This window comes from Vanacampus margaritifer, chromosome 7 (assembly GCF_051991255.1).
Source record: "Vanacampus margaritifer isolate UIUO_Vmar chromosome 7, RoL_Vmar_1.0, whole genome shotgun sequence".
In the NCBI taxonomy this organism is placed as follows: domain Eukaryota; kingdom Metazoa; phylum Chordata; class Actinopteri; order Syngnathiformes; family Syngnathidae; genus Vanacampus; species Vanacampus margaritifer.
The window spans coordinates 15,538,292-15,551,152 of record NC_135438.1 but is presented as its reverse complement, the minus strand read 5'-3'; the positions used below and the strand labels follow the sequence as shown (position 1 = coordinate 15,551,152).

Below are 12,861 nucleotides of genomic sequence, written 5' to 3'. Positions count from 1 at the left end.
TTTAAATTAATTTTTTGACGTTTATAGCCGTCATTGGCAGTAAATGAGTTCAAGACAAATAATAATGAAAAAGTGTACAATGTACTATGGCTATAGTTGAAGGACTGGCACCGCATTGGGCCTCTGCAGCCATGGGAGATGACCCCTAGGTGGCAGCCTACCTCATGAATCCTCCACTGTAATAATAACATCAGTCCGGTGATGAAAGCGCTGGCTTTTATTTGCTCAGTGGGCAACAAAAGAACCCTGGCTAAGTTATGTTCAGTCGCTCCCGCCCTTTAAACATCAGCTCGATAGGATCTGTTGTGTGCGCTCTCAGCTTGTCTAATGTTACTCCCATCAAAGAGGCCCCAGTCGAGCTGAATGGAGATGATGTGTGTACTGCCTCTGCTTAGCGGAGGCATTTCCAGCTGGCGCCAGCGTAGAGGAAACCCACTGAGACACACAACAACACATACAGACATCGGGGTCAGCCCCGATTCACCCTCCTATTGCCTGCCCGCAACTCCCCTTTTCAGGCTAGACTGCCTCTCTCTCTCTCTCTCTTTGGCTTTTTCTTCGAGGCTCATCCGTTTTATCCTACATGCTGGATCCCCAATTCATTTGGATTAAGCTCGATAAGGGGGAGGAGTCAAGGTTGAGAAGCCACCGGCACCAAATGAAATGCAACAAAGGAGCTGTAAACAAAATTAGCTCAGCTTTGATTGCCACTGTCAGAGAAGTCTTCTTTACTAGAATATGTTGTAGTCTATGCGCCCCCCACTAGTCTAAACACAGCATTCGGATTCATTTTTGTTTGTGGAATATGAAGCAAGCAGTGACCACACAGATCACACTTTACAAGACTATACCAACAATTATTTTCAATTATTATTTTGAATACGCAACTTAGCTTGAATGGCTAACAAGCGCGGCCAGAGCTGTGATTGGTCAACTGCTGGTCACATATGGACGCCATCTTGTTACCCTGCCGAAACCGAGTTGGCCAAACTCTGGCTGTGTCCGAAGGTCCACCCTTATCCCTTAACCCCTCGTTCACTACATAGCCACGCACTTTATAGTGGCCTAATATGCAGTGCCCTCATTCTGTTTGGTGGCTCGGACAGCCCAGCTCACTACTTCCTCCTCGTCGCATATCACGTGACCTGTAGCATGGCGCATGGCGCATAAATGAAAATGTTTTAAAACTGTACTTTATTTCTGCTGTTGTACACATTTTCAACTAAAATGATTTAATTATTTCTATAGTATATATTTAATGCATCGCTTTGATTCCTGCGTTTGCGCTATCGCTCGCGCCATGTTTTTTTTTCATACTCACAATGCATTGTGGTCTATATCAACCCGGTTGAGTGAATGTTCCCTACTTTTTAGAGTGCATTGAGGGTCATTTTGAGTGCCCTACAATTTCGCTCCCTGGACATTCGGACGCCACTACAAAATGGCGTGACCCCGCAGTAGGACACTATAAAGCCTTTCTATCAACAGCTCTGGAGCGGCTAGCAGAAGCTAGTGAGGGCAAAGCGGAGGGAGACAAGCTGCTGCAGCTCAAATCACGAGACTAAGTGACGACCACCTGCAGGTCCCACCTTTGGACGGTAAGGAAGATCTTTTCTTTTTCTTTTCAGGGATCTGTAGCAAAAAGATGGCGGCGAAAAATCTCAGCATCCTGCAAGGTGACCTTTATATAATTAGCGATTAAATTATATTACCCAAAAATGGATGTTGATGTGATCGAACCTTTATTTATTTTTTTGCATCTTATTTAAATTAGTAGTTGTTTTTTAAATGGAATTAATGGTTGTTCGTCTCTGTGTGCCCTGTGATTGGCTGGGAACCAGTTCAGGGTGTACCCCGCCTACTGCCTGAAGCCAGCTGGGATAGGCTCCAGCAACCCTTGTGAGGACAAGCGGTTAAGAAAATGGATGGATGGATGGCACTAAATAATACACACAATTTTATTTCACAGAATGTAAAGTTAAAAAAAGTGTTATGAACATTTTATTTTGTTTGAAAGTGACTGCAAAGACGTTTGCGATGGGGTGGGGGGGGGGGGGGGAGTGGGACGCTGATCTCCTCAAGTGGCATTCTAGGAATATTAACAGCAAAAAATGAGCATTGTGGGTCACTTCTGGGCAAGGCAACACCTTAAAAAGCCAGTCTGCTATCCTATTTTCTGTTTAGCTCCTTTCTCAAGCTATAAATTCAAATGAAGATGATGGATGAATTTCTGGCAAAATGTGCAAAACATTTACCATGGGAAGAATATTTCAATAAATACCCAATAAAGGTTTTTGTACGTATTCGCACCCTTGAGCCAACTGAAAGTAAAATGTCACCAATATCACTACAGAGAAAAATATACCCTAATGGTGGAATATAGACTGTGTTTAAAAGTTTACAAGGGCCACACACACTCCAAACCCTGAATTACTGATTCTGAGCACGTGTGGGAAAATATATGAGTACAAATGAGATGCAGATGAATATCTACTGTTCACGTGAACAGAATTGTTGCTAACTTAAAGAAAGAAAAACTTGCAAAAGTACCAATGAATACAAATATATTGAATATTCAAAGGAAGCAACAAAACATCAGCAAACCATTCAAAATAAGCCAACAAAAGAACTTAAGTCCAAAGGAGTTGCAAATTCAAGCTTGAATCATTTCAGAGACAAAGAAAAGAGACTTATGAATGAAAGAAGTCAAATTTTTTATTTATACCCGTGCAGTGACATCCGGACAGATGGATGTGATGTAAGGACAAGCTGTGCTGTGATCTCACACTCCTACACAAACGCACATGTTCAAAAACATAACAATTTCATTGCCATTTAAAAAAAAAAGAGAGAGAAAGAGCTTGGAAAAGCAAAAAGGAAATATGTCAACATGATAAGATTGAAAATATATTATTAACTCATTCACTGCCATTGACGGCTATAGACGTCAAAAATTAACTATTTCTTTTAGTTTAAAATTTTTTCACCACTTTTCTTAACAAGAGTATGAAAACTTAGAAAAAAAGATTGTACATTTAGAACAGATATAAAATTTGTGATTAATCATGAGTCAACTATTGAAGTCATGCAATTAATTACAATTTAAAAAATTAATCGCCTGATGCGATTTAAAAAAAAAGAAAAGATTATTAAAAATTAGGGGCGTCAGGCGATTAAAAAAATTTTTTGAATTGCATGACTTCACTAGTTAACTCACGATTAATCACAAATTTTATATCTGTTCTAAATGTACAATTTAAAAAAATCTAGGTTTTCATACTCTTGTTAACAAAAGAGGATTTTTTTTTAAACTAATAGAAATATTTCAAATTCATTTTTGACGTCTATAGCCGTCAATGGCAGTAAATGAGTTAAAATGGCAACAAACATACAAAGATATTATAATGCAACTATGTTTTCAACATTCAAAATGAATGTACAATTCGTTGTAAAGTAACAGAAGATGTCATTGGTAGTATAGAAAACATGTTGCACATTCCAAAAAAAAAGCTATAAAATGTAAATGTGTTATTCTTGCACAGACAAAAGTCGCTACATCAGATACATTCATATTTCAAAATCACAAGACTTAATGTCATTTACTTACATACTACTAATAAAAATGACAATTATTCTTGTATGTGCCATAACAGTCAGTTCTGACACTCAAACATTTCTTGTTTCGTTATAAGGATAGCACAATTCCTAAAATTGTCCCACAACAGCAAATAATGACAACGGGCACGTCATAAAAACGTGTCACCTTCAACATTCCACCATGACAACGCCACAAATATGGATACATAATGAATTCATGTGTTGTTATGTCACAACTCAGTCAAACTGCAAGTGGCATTTTCCAACATTGTATTAACATTCTTGACCACAACCTAGAACGCACACACTCGCACGCACACAAGTCGATTATGGGATGTATTGAAGCATCACTGACTCCCGGTGGGGGAAAGAGAAAAAAAAAAGCACACCAACATTCACTCCTCTCCCTCCAGTGCCCCTTTGACTGGTCGGCTGTCATGTTTGATGGCGTCGGTCTCCTTCAGAGCTCTGATGACCGGCAACCACGGCGACGGCAACTCGGGTCCTGTCCTCTTGACCTGGTTGAGGCGGCTGAGGGCGGCGTAAAGCCCGGAGTTGGTGTTGCCTTGGATGTCTGCTGGGTTCTGCTGCTCGCTGGAGAACATCTCCAGAGCGGCCGGAGTGCAGTGCCTCTCCTGTTCCCACAGAAATAACAGTGTGACTGACGCACATCGTCACAGCCAGGCTCTTTGTGGTGTTTTTATTTTTTATTTTTTTTTTACAGTAGCTTACTTCTTTTTATGGCGGCAGAGTATGCTTCATATTATACATTCGGCATTTGTCATGACACGTTTAACATCCTAATGTTATACACAGGCTTGGGGAGTAACGGAATACATGTACTGTTGTTACGTAATCAGATTGCAAAAAAAATGTAACTGTATTCCATTACAGTTACAGGAAAAAACATGTAATCAGATTACAGGTACATTTATTAAAAATGGGGATTACTTCGAGGGATTACAATTTCTATGACGAGAGAGAGTGTGAGAGAGAGCGAGAGAGGGCGAGAGAGTGAGAGAGAGAGAGAGAAGGACAGAGCGAGAGAGAGCGTGTGCACGCCCCGCGCGAGTGGGACCGTTGCTACATGTCGGGGAGGTGGGAACGAACAAACTGACTAGTCGCGTCCTCCATACGCGGGCAGTTTGAAAAAGCTTCACGGACGGGAGGAGGAAATGGCGACCGGTATTCACTGGAACTTACTCGGAGCGAAAGTTTGAGCTAAGAGTCCAGCGGCATGCTACGCGCTGTAGCTTCTTGCTAGCTAGCCCGCTAGCCTACAATCATAACGTGAGTTACACCTTCCAAACAAATCTTCCTCCCACCAATTCACTATTTGAACATCATGCACAACATATACACGGCTAAACTTCTGACTGGGATAAAAGTTTATTTTGCAGTTGATGTCACACATCGTCATCCTCATTGGATGAACTATTGAAGTCATGCAGTTAATTACAATTAAAAAATTTAATCACCTGACGCGATTTAAGGGGATTGAAATTTGTTATCGTAATTGAATCGCATGACTTCAATAGTTAACTCACGATTAATCGCAAATGTTATATCTGTTCTAAATGTACAATAAAAAACAATCTAGGTTTTCATACTCTTGTTAACAAAAGTGGAAGAAAATGTTAAACTAATAGAAATATTTCAAATTCATGTTTGACGTCTATAGCCGTCAATGGCAGTAAATGAGTTCAAATGTTTTTTCTCCAGTCTTACTTTGATAACAACCTTGCTCATGGTTCAAGGTACAGAATCTCCTGAGCTTCTCTAAGAGTCCTGAAACATCTCATAAGTATCATCCGACAAAAAACTTCAAAGGTTCCCCATTCCTCCTTCCCTGCTGTCCCCTCATAGCTAAGCCTTTAATCACAGTTTAGTCACGCTCAGCCCTAATTAAAGACCCTTCCGATTCACAGATGGGCATCCCGGCCGCCGCCTGACCAGAAACGGAGCTCTTTCCCTCCCTCCTTCTTCTCTTTCCTCCTGCGAGAGAGCTTCTTTAACTAACATGCGTGGCGGGCGACGCTGCCTCGGTACTCCCCCGAGGTGTCGTTAGGAGATAATGACTTTCCTGCTCCAGTGCCGAGAAAATTCTTCTCAAGTGACGGATGTGCCGGGAAACTTAGTGCCAGATGAGCCACATTCTGTGTTATATACTGCTATAAAGTTCGCTTTGGACCGGACGACTTAATAAGTTACTCCCTTTATGTTGTGTGTGTGTGTTCTGTACCTGAAGGATGAAACCCTGTGGGCAGGTAAGACGGTCGTACCACATGGCTTTGTACATGAGTAGCAGGAGGAGGCTGGTCAGGAAGGCCAACATGATGAGGATCAAGCCTGTGATCTGAGAACACACGTATGCATTTACTGTAGAGTTAAAAATCCCCAAAATGATCAATTGCCTGGTCAAGGTTGAACACTGCAAAAAAGGGAAGTAGAAATTTAAAGAAAAAAAATGTAGTAAAATAAGAAAATTATTACTTCAAATAAACAAAATGATCTGCCAACAGAACACATTTTTTTTTTACTTAAATTTACCTGTAAGATTATGAAAAATAAGAAAATACTAGGACCAAAATGAGAAAATACTAAGAGCATATCAACCACAGCGGTCTTGAAAATAGTATTTTTAGACAAAAAAGTTATATTGACTAAATAAATAAATAATAATAATTAAAATACATTCACAATCATTTGGCCAACTTCGCCTCAATGTCAAGCTCTTTTTTTCTTTTCTTTCTTTTTTTTTTTAATACTTGGATGATCCAGCCAGGTATTGAACCCACAACCTCCCAGTCTGAGGGTAGATACTCTACCACTAGACCACTAAACTAGTACTATACTGGCCGGAAAGAAGAAAAATGAGCTTAGTAAATATAACAAAACCACAAACTGAAGTGCTATATTGAACTTTTGTCCAATTATTTTCACACTTATATATTTTTTCTATTTATCTTATGACTTGATTATGCAAAATCTTAAAATAAGAAATCAAATTTATGAAACCCCAGTTCAGGGCTTTAGATGTTGGTTAGCCCTCTAAAAATGTGGAAAATGCTTGTTTTAAGCCTCACAGTACTTAAAACTGGCTGCTAACACTATTGACAATCTTTTTTTAAGTAAAAAATAACTCGTCAGATCAAAATAAGCCAATTTAGGTGAAATTTAAGAAATCATATCTTACTTAAGATTTCAGTTTTTGCAGTGAATGCATTTTTATTTGGCAAAGGGGAAGAATATATCTTTTAGATGGATGAGGCAAAAGAATGTAAACACTTCAAATTCTCAGCATTCAGAACAAAACAAATTTGAGCTGGCTTTATAATGATGCACATGCACCAAGTAGGAGGATTGGGTTTTTTTTCTCTCTCTCTCCATCACACAACAGCGGGCGAGCCTACACCCAGCCTACGCTAATGCTCTTTTTTTCTAAGGTGGATGTTATGTAAAATTTAACACTTGAGACACTGCTTGTGTCCACTGTCAACAAAGATTGAATTGTAGGGCTGGGTTTTAAAAAAATATATTTTAATATTTAATATTTTAATATAATATAATATTTTATTTCATCTCTTTTTCCCATAAATTCAAAAGAAAATTGAATTTTAAAGACCAAAATGTTGTATCTATCTTTCTGTTGTATCTAATCGATTGAGGAAATTAGAACCGATACCCAGCCCTGTTGAATTGATCCCAAGATAACTTCCTCTTTTGATTCTTTTCATCATCATCCGTGACTAGTCGACGTTTATCACATTAGCTTTTGACAAACGAGTGTACCTTGGCTCTGTCTGAGACGTCTTTGTACAAGTTGATGTTTAGCTTCTCAATGCTGGGGATGAACAACATCTTCTTCTTCTTCTTTTGCTGCTGCTGCAGTTGGTAGTGAGTCGTCGTTTTCACAGTAACCTGAAACGGGGGCGGGAATCAACTACAAATAAAATAACCCGTATTTTCACCTACTTGTAATTGAAGAGTGAGTGTGATGCAACAGATTAGAGGGAGATGTAATCCGCAATGTTGTGGTCATGCTGCAACGTTATCAACAGAGAAAAGAAAGGCGGGGCTTACCTTGTCCGCAAAGGACTGCCGGAGCTGGCTGACCTCCAGCGGTGTGATGAGGGGGACGTTATCAAATCCATCATCTGCAGACGGCTGCTTCTCCGTCTTATCAGACAGATTGGTGCCCAGCTTCACCATGACTGCGCTGTTGCGGGCCGGACAGGCGACTCGGATTTACCAAGAGTTAGGTTGCAAGTCCTTGATGAGAACGACAAACACAATTTAGATGCTAGGGATGGCGACAATAAATTCCCTTATCACTTTTATCAGAAAGTAAACATGAAGAGAAAAAAAAAAGTAGGTTTTATTTGCTATAACTTTTGCAATATCATAAAGTCGCAGACCAATGGTGGGCAAACTCTTTTTGCTAAAGGGCAATATTGCATTTTTGACATGTGTGGCACGTCATTTTTCGATGAGATAAAAAAATACTTAAGATGTGCATGTGAAAGAAAAAAAATACATGTTTTTAATATTATTTAGCTGTTATTCTCAACTAGTGGGTCGGACGTAGAACCCAAGCGTGGGTCGTGGGCCCATCTTGGGTGGGTTTCGGACAATGTATTTTTACCTCCATACAATATTAGCTAAGCATCAGAAATTTTTTATTTTTTTTTTTTTGCACAGTGCAATTTTTTTTTTTATGCTTCCCACCCGCAAGAAGAGGAAACTATTTCACGACCCCCCAACTGTTCCCCGCAACTCTAAATAGTACCATTCGTTTAAAAAATTGCTGTTAGTTCACCTGTGCAAAGTGACCATGAAAGTACCACTGCCACCTACTGTAGTGGATGTGCAATTACACTTCATACTAGTAAGACCAACAACAACAAAAAAACAGTCTCTGGGGTCACATGCGCCCTCCTGGCATATAACTTTGCCGCCCCTTACATATTTATTTTTTTAATTTAATAAAATAAACAAATTCACCTATCCCTTACTCCTACCGTTGATTCTCACAAGTTAAATTTAGTCTCCTGTTCTGTACATATTATCGGTTCATTATTCAATCACTCAGTAGGCTGTAGAAACGTAAAGATTAAGCGTATGTAAAGAATTAGTATTGTTCTAGTGCCCACACTTTCCAGATACATTATAAGTTTGAGACTTTTAGGCATCGTCTCAAACCTGCAGGGATTATAACCTTCGAGGACCAGGATTGGGGAAGCCTGATCTAAACAATTTCAATATATATAATTATTATAATAATAAAATAGGGGCATGGTATAATATATGCATTTTGATGTGAGAAAAGTTCGCTTTTTCCTGATTTATTTTTTATTTTAAAAAAAAATGCTATGATTCATCTGCCGGTTTCATTCAAAGTTCAGTCTTCACTGTTTAATTTGGTTCTCATTGATACCATCTCTATCCCTCTCACTTTAAACAAGTGATCATCCAACTGTGGCGGGAAGGGGTAATGAGTCATCCCGAGGTCATTCGCACGGCGTAATCATGAAGAGCCCACTGGCCCACTGCTGCGCTGACTCACCAGTGACGCAACACCACGGATGCACATAAAGTTCTTTTTTTAAAGGCAAAAATAATCTGTGAGATGATTTTGTGGTTAGATAAAAAGAATCCAATCACATGCAGTTATGCGGAAGCCAGACCATTACTCAAGTACATGCAATGTTCTCAGAGTGTGGGTGGAGGAAAGTGTGAGAGCGATGAATCATCCTGATTAGCATCTGTGATTAGCAAATAAGCCTCGAAAAAACACTCCACATTCACACATGTGAGAACATATCAGCCAAATAGAATGGCTGCAAATGAGAGCAAATTCCATTTTAAGATCATGTGCATTTCTGTTTTTTGTTATTGAGATAACACTTATTTTGTAAATGGACATTAACATTATAGATCATGTTAGATTCATCACAACCAATTCATCAGTTAATTTAGTAAGCATTCTATTGATAGTTTTGAATTTATTGTTGGTTAACTCCTTCACTGCCATTGACGACTATAGACGTCAAAAAATCCTTTGAACTATTTCTATTAGTTTAACTTTTTTTCCCATTTTTGTTAACAAGATGAAAACATAAAAAAAATATTGTACATTTAGAACAGATATAAAATTTGTGATTAATCGTGAGTTAACTATTGAAGTCATGCGATCAATTACAATTTTAAAAAAAATTAATCGTCTGACTTCCCTAATTTTTTAATAATCTTTTCTTTTTCCAAAGTGGGCATCAGGCGATTACAATTTTTGATTGTAATTAATCACATGACAACTAGTTAACTAAAGATTAATCACAAATTTTATATCTGTTCTAAATGTACCATACATTTTTTTCTAGGTTTTCATACTCTTGTTAATAAAAGTAGTAAAAAATGTGAAACTAATAGAAATAGTTTAAATGAATTTTTGACGTCTATTGCCGTCGATGGCAGTGAATGAGTTAAAAGCAATTTAGGCAAACGCAGTGCAGTGCACTACTCGGTACAACCAGCAGAGGCACAGCGGATTCAATTTGTGGTTGAAAGAAAAAGAATATGAGGTGACTTATGAGAAGATGAAATAAATTATACACACATTTGAATAAGCAACAGCTAAATGCACTAAGAAACACTTTGAAAACACACAAAATTGCCAGTGTGCCTTTATGAGGCTGGGCCTGGTGGCGAGTGTGAGCTGTGGCATACAGCAGCTTCTGTGTGACTGCACGCATTGTGTTTTAATCATCTCTCTACTTTCACGAAATGGCTGAAAAGTGCACCGGCGACTCTAGCTCTCCTTTCCCACATGGGAGGGCATTACAGTAGGTAAAAAGTAATTTACAAAAGCAATCCCTTATAATCTGCATTCAGCAGTGGTAGGAACGATGAGCCGCAATATAGCAGGGGAACACTGTACTGTACATCCATTTGATGGAAATTCATTTGGACATCATTATTGAGCTCAATACATCACCGGGCACAGAAACGGGACTTAATAAAAAACAATTAACCGATAATTTCCCCCTATGATGGATAAAAGAAATATTGAAACGCCATCTTTGGTTTTGTACGCTTCTCAAGTTGAGGTTGACTGCCCATGCAAATGTGAACTTGCTGCATTGAAGCTACATGATCAAACAAAAGAGGTGCAGTCAGACAAAAGAGCATCAATACAACAGCACATCCAGTGGACATGTTAAACTGATTAAAAAAAGAAAAGAAAAAATGACGATGCAGCTCCTCTAACATATATGGTGGGATCACTATCATATGCAGCCAACATTGAAATAAAGACAGTCAATACCAACAACGGTCCAGCGTGTCACACACAAGGTAAATGATCACCTGCACTTATCAATGACAATCAAATGAAAACATATTCGTCCACAGCGACATTGTAACAGCTCGGCGTCTAATTTTGTACCTCGAAACGCAAGCTGCTGCAGTCAGGAAAAGAGAGAATGAACTTACTGCGGATGTCTCTGCTCTGTGGCCAAGCGGAGGTGATCGCACTCCACGGATGCTGCCGGGGCTGTGAAAGATGGTTGCCGTGGTGATGTGTTGTGACCGCACTGCGCATGTCGCCCAGCTTGCGGCAGCTTCCGGAAGTTGAATATGAACTCTGCCGTGAGAATCATCTAATGGCAAGTCAGAGATGGTGTGCAGTGTTTTATTCAAATATTAAAAGCATTTAGAGATTTGGTGAGAATATCAAAGTAAGCACATGCCCATATTTGGAAGTCAATGACAATTGACTAGAGTAGTGATTTAATTCATGATGACATCATTATCATGGTTTGTGTCACATGAACTGTGTAGCTTAAGTAGAATTATTTTATGGATAACATTCAGACTATACTGAACAATTTAAAAAAAAACATTTTAATTAAATGGCCACCACCAACTATAGGCTTACTTAACTGCCGTTGACGGCTATAGACGTCAGAAATTCATTTTCAATTCTGAGGAAGAAACAAAAAAAGAAAAATAATTTCATTTTAATCATTTCTATTAGTTTAACATTTTTTCCACTTTTGTTATCAAGAGTATGAAAACCTAGAACTATTAAAGTCATGCGATTAGTTACAATTAAAAATGTTAATCACCTGATGCAATTAGAAAAAAAAAAGAAAAGAATAATAAAAATTAGGGGCGTCAGGCGATTAAAATTGTTAATAGTAATTAATCGCATGACTTCACTAGTTAACTCATGATAATCACAAATTTTACATCTATTCTTAATGTACAATAAAAAAATCTAGGTTTTCATAATCTTGTTAACAAAAGTGGGAAAAAATGTTAATCTGATAGAAATAGTTCAAATGAATTTTTGACGTCTATAGCCGTCAATGGTAGTGAATGAGTTAAGAGACCCATAAATAAATGTAATAAAGCTAATTAGTTACTAGCTAGTTGTAACAAAGATAACTAGTTACTACCAAGATGATAGTAATTGCTAGCTAGCTAGTTACAATAAAGCCAACGACGGTAGTTACCATCTTGCTGGTTATTAGTCATATAATGTTAAAAATATGATACAAATCTGAAAGTATCACCTCTGACAACAACACCTGCCACGGCTCACTTAGCCGCATGGTTAAGATGGGATGTTTTGTCGCGGGAACAGATTTGTAAAGGCTACTCCTTACTGATCGAAGTCTCATGCTACCTTGGATGTAGAAAAGTTACTGTGATGACAATTGTCAATGTGAAATGTGCAAAAAAGTTAAGCCCCGATTGTCATGCTAAATAGGGCCCAACTGTTATGAATTTTTGAAACCCAATTTTGGGCAGAAATAAGTACATAAGTGATTACCGATTATTTGGCCAATTAATTTAGAAACTATAATGAAAGGAAAAACAACAACATTTTCTTACCCGCATTGCGTTCCAATGGGCGACATTTTTATTTATGGGCCAGCCTGGCCCCTATTACTTGCGAATATTGGGAGTCAACTGTAAATATATTGCTTATTATTATTATTATTATTATTTTTTTAATATTTGTGTTTGTGATACCAGCAGTTGAATGTGTCATATTTAACACATTTACTGTATAATTAATTTATAAAGTATGTTTTTATTTTATAAACAAAAGCATTAGAATGTGTGTAAAAATAATGACATCAAGATCAAATCCATGCATAATATTTGCATTGCTCACCTAAAGTTTGCTTGTAAAGTTGTTAAAAGGCACTTTATTTTGAATGACAAGTCCATAGAAAGACTTTACCAACACATTTC

The 12,861-nt window shown here is 38.1% G+C and overlaps 1 protein-coding gene across 2 annotated transcripts; it reads right to left on the bottom strand.

Moving 5' to 3' along the window:
- Positions 1 to 2,697: 2,697 nt before the first annotated feature.
- caly (calcyon neuron-specific vesicular protein) lies at positions 2,698 to 11,255 on the bottom strand. Of its 2 annotated transcripts, none has more exons than XM_077569747.1 (5): positions 11,089 to 11,255; positions 7,681 to 7,869; positions 7,390 to 7,518; positions 5,840 to 5,953; positions 2,698 to 4,232 (listed from the first exon to the last, which is right to left on the bottom strand). In XM_077569747.1, exons 2-5 carry the CDS (start codon positions 7,807 to 7,809, stop codon positions 3,993 to 3,995), a joined length of 612 nt encoding a protein of 203 aa, XP_077425873.1. In that variant the 5' UTR covers positions 7,810 to 7,869; positions 11,089 to 11,255; the 3' UTR covers positions 2,698 to 3,992. The 2 variants fall into 2 exon arrangements, with proteins under 2 accessions (XP_077425873.1, XP_077425874.1); XM_077569748.1 differs by having other exon boundaries at positions 11,042 to 11,099.
- Positions 11,256 to 12,861: the final 1,606 nt, after the last annotated feature.

Bases quoted from the DNA above. Each gene is read 5' to 3' on its own strand.
- caly (XM_077569747.1), bottom strand. From the start codon at position 7,809: ATGGTGAAGCTGGGCACCAATCTGTCTGATAAGACGGAGAAGCAGCCG. The intron at 5,954-7,389 runs GTACACTCGTTT...GTGTGTTCTCAG, and splicing joins ACGTCTCAGACAGAGCCAAG to ATCACAGGCTTGATCCTCAT. The intron at 4,233-5,839 runs GTACAGAACACA...CTGTGGGAACAG, and splicing joins CACAGGGTTTCATCCTTCAG to GAGAGGCACTGCACTCCGGC.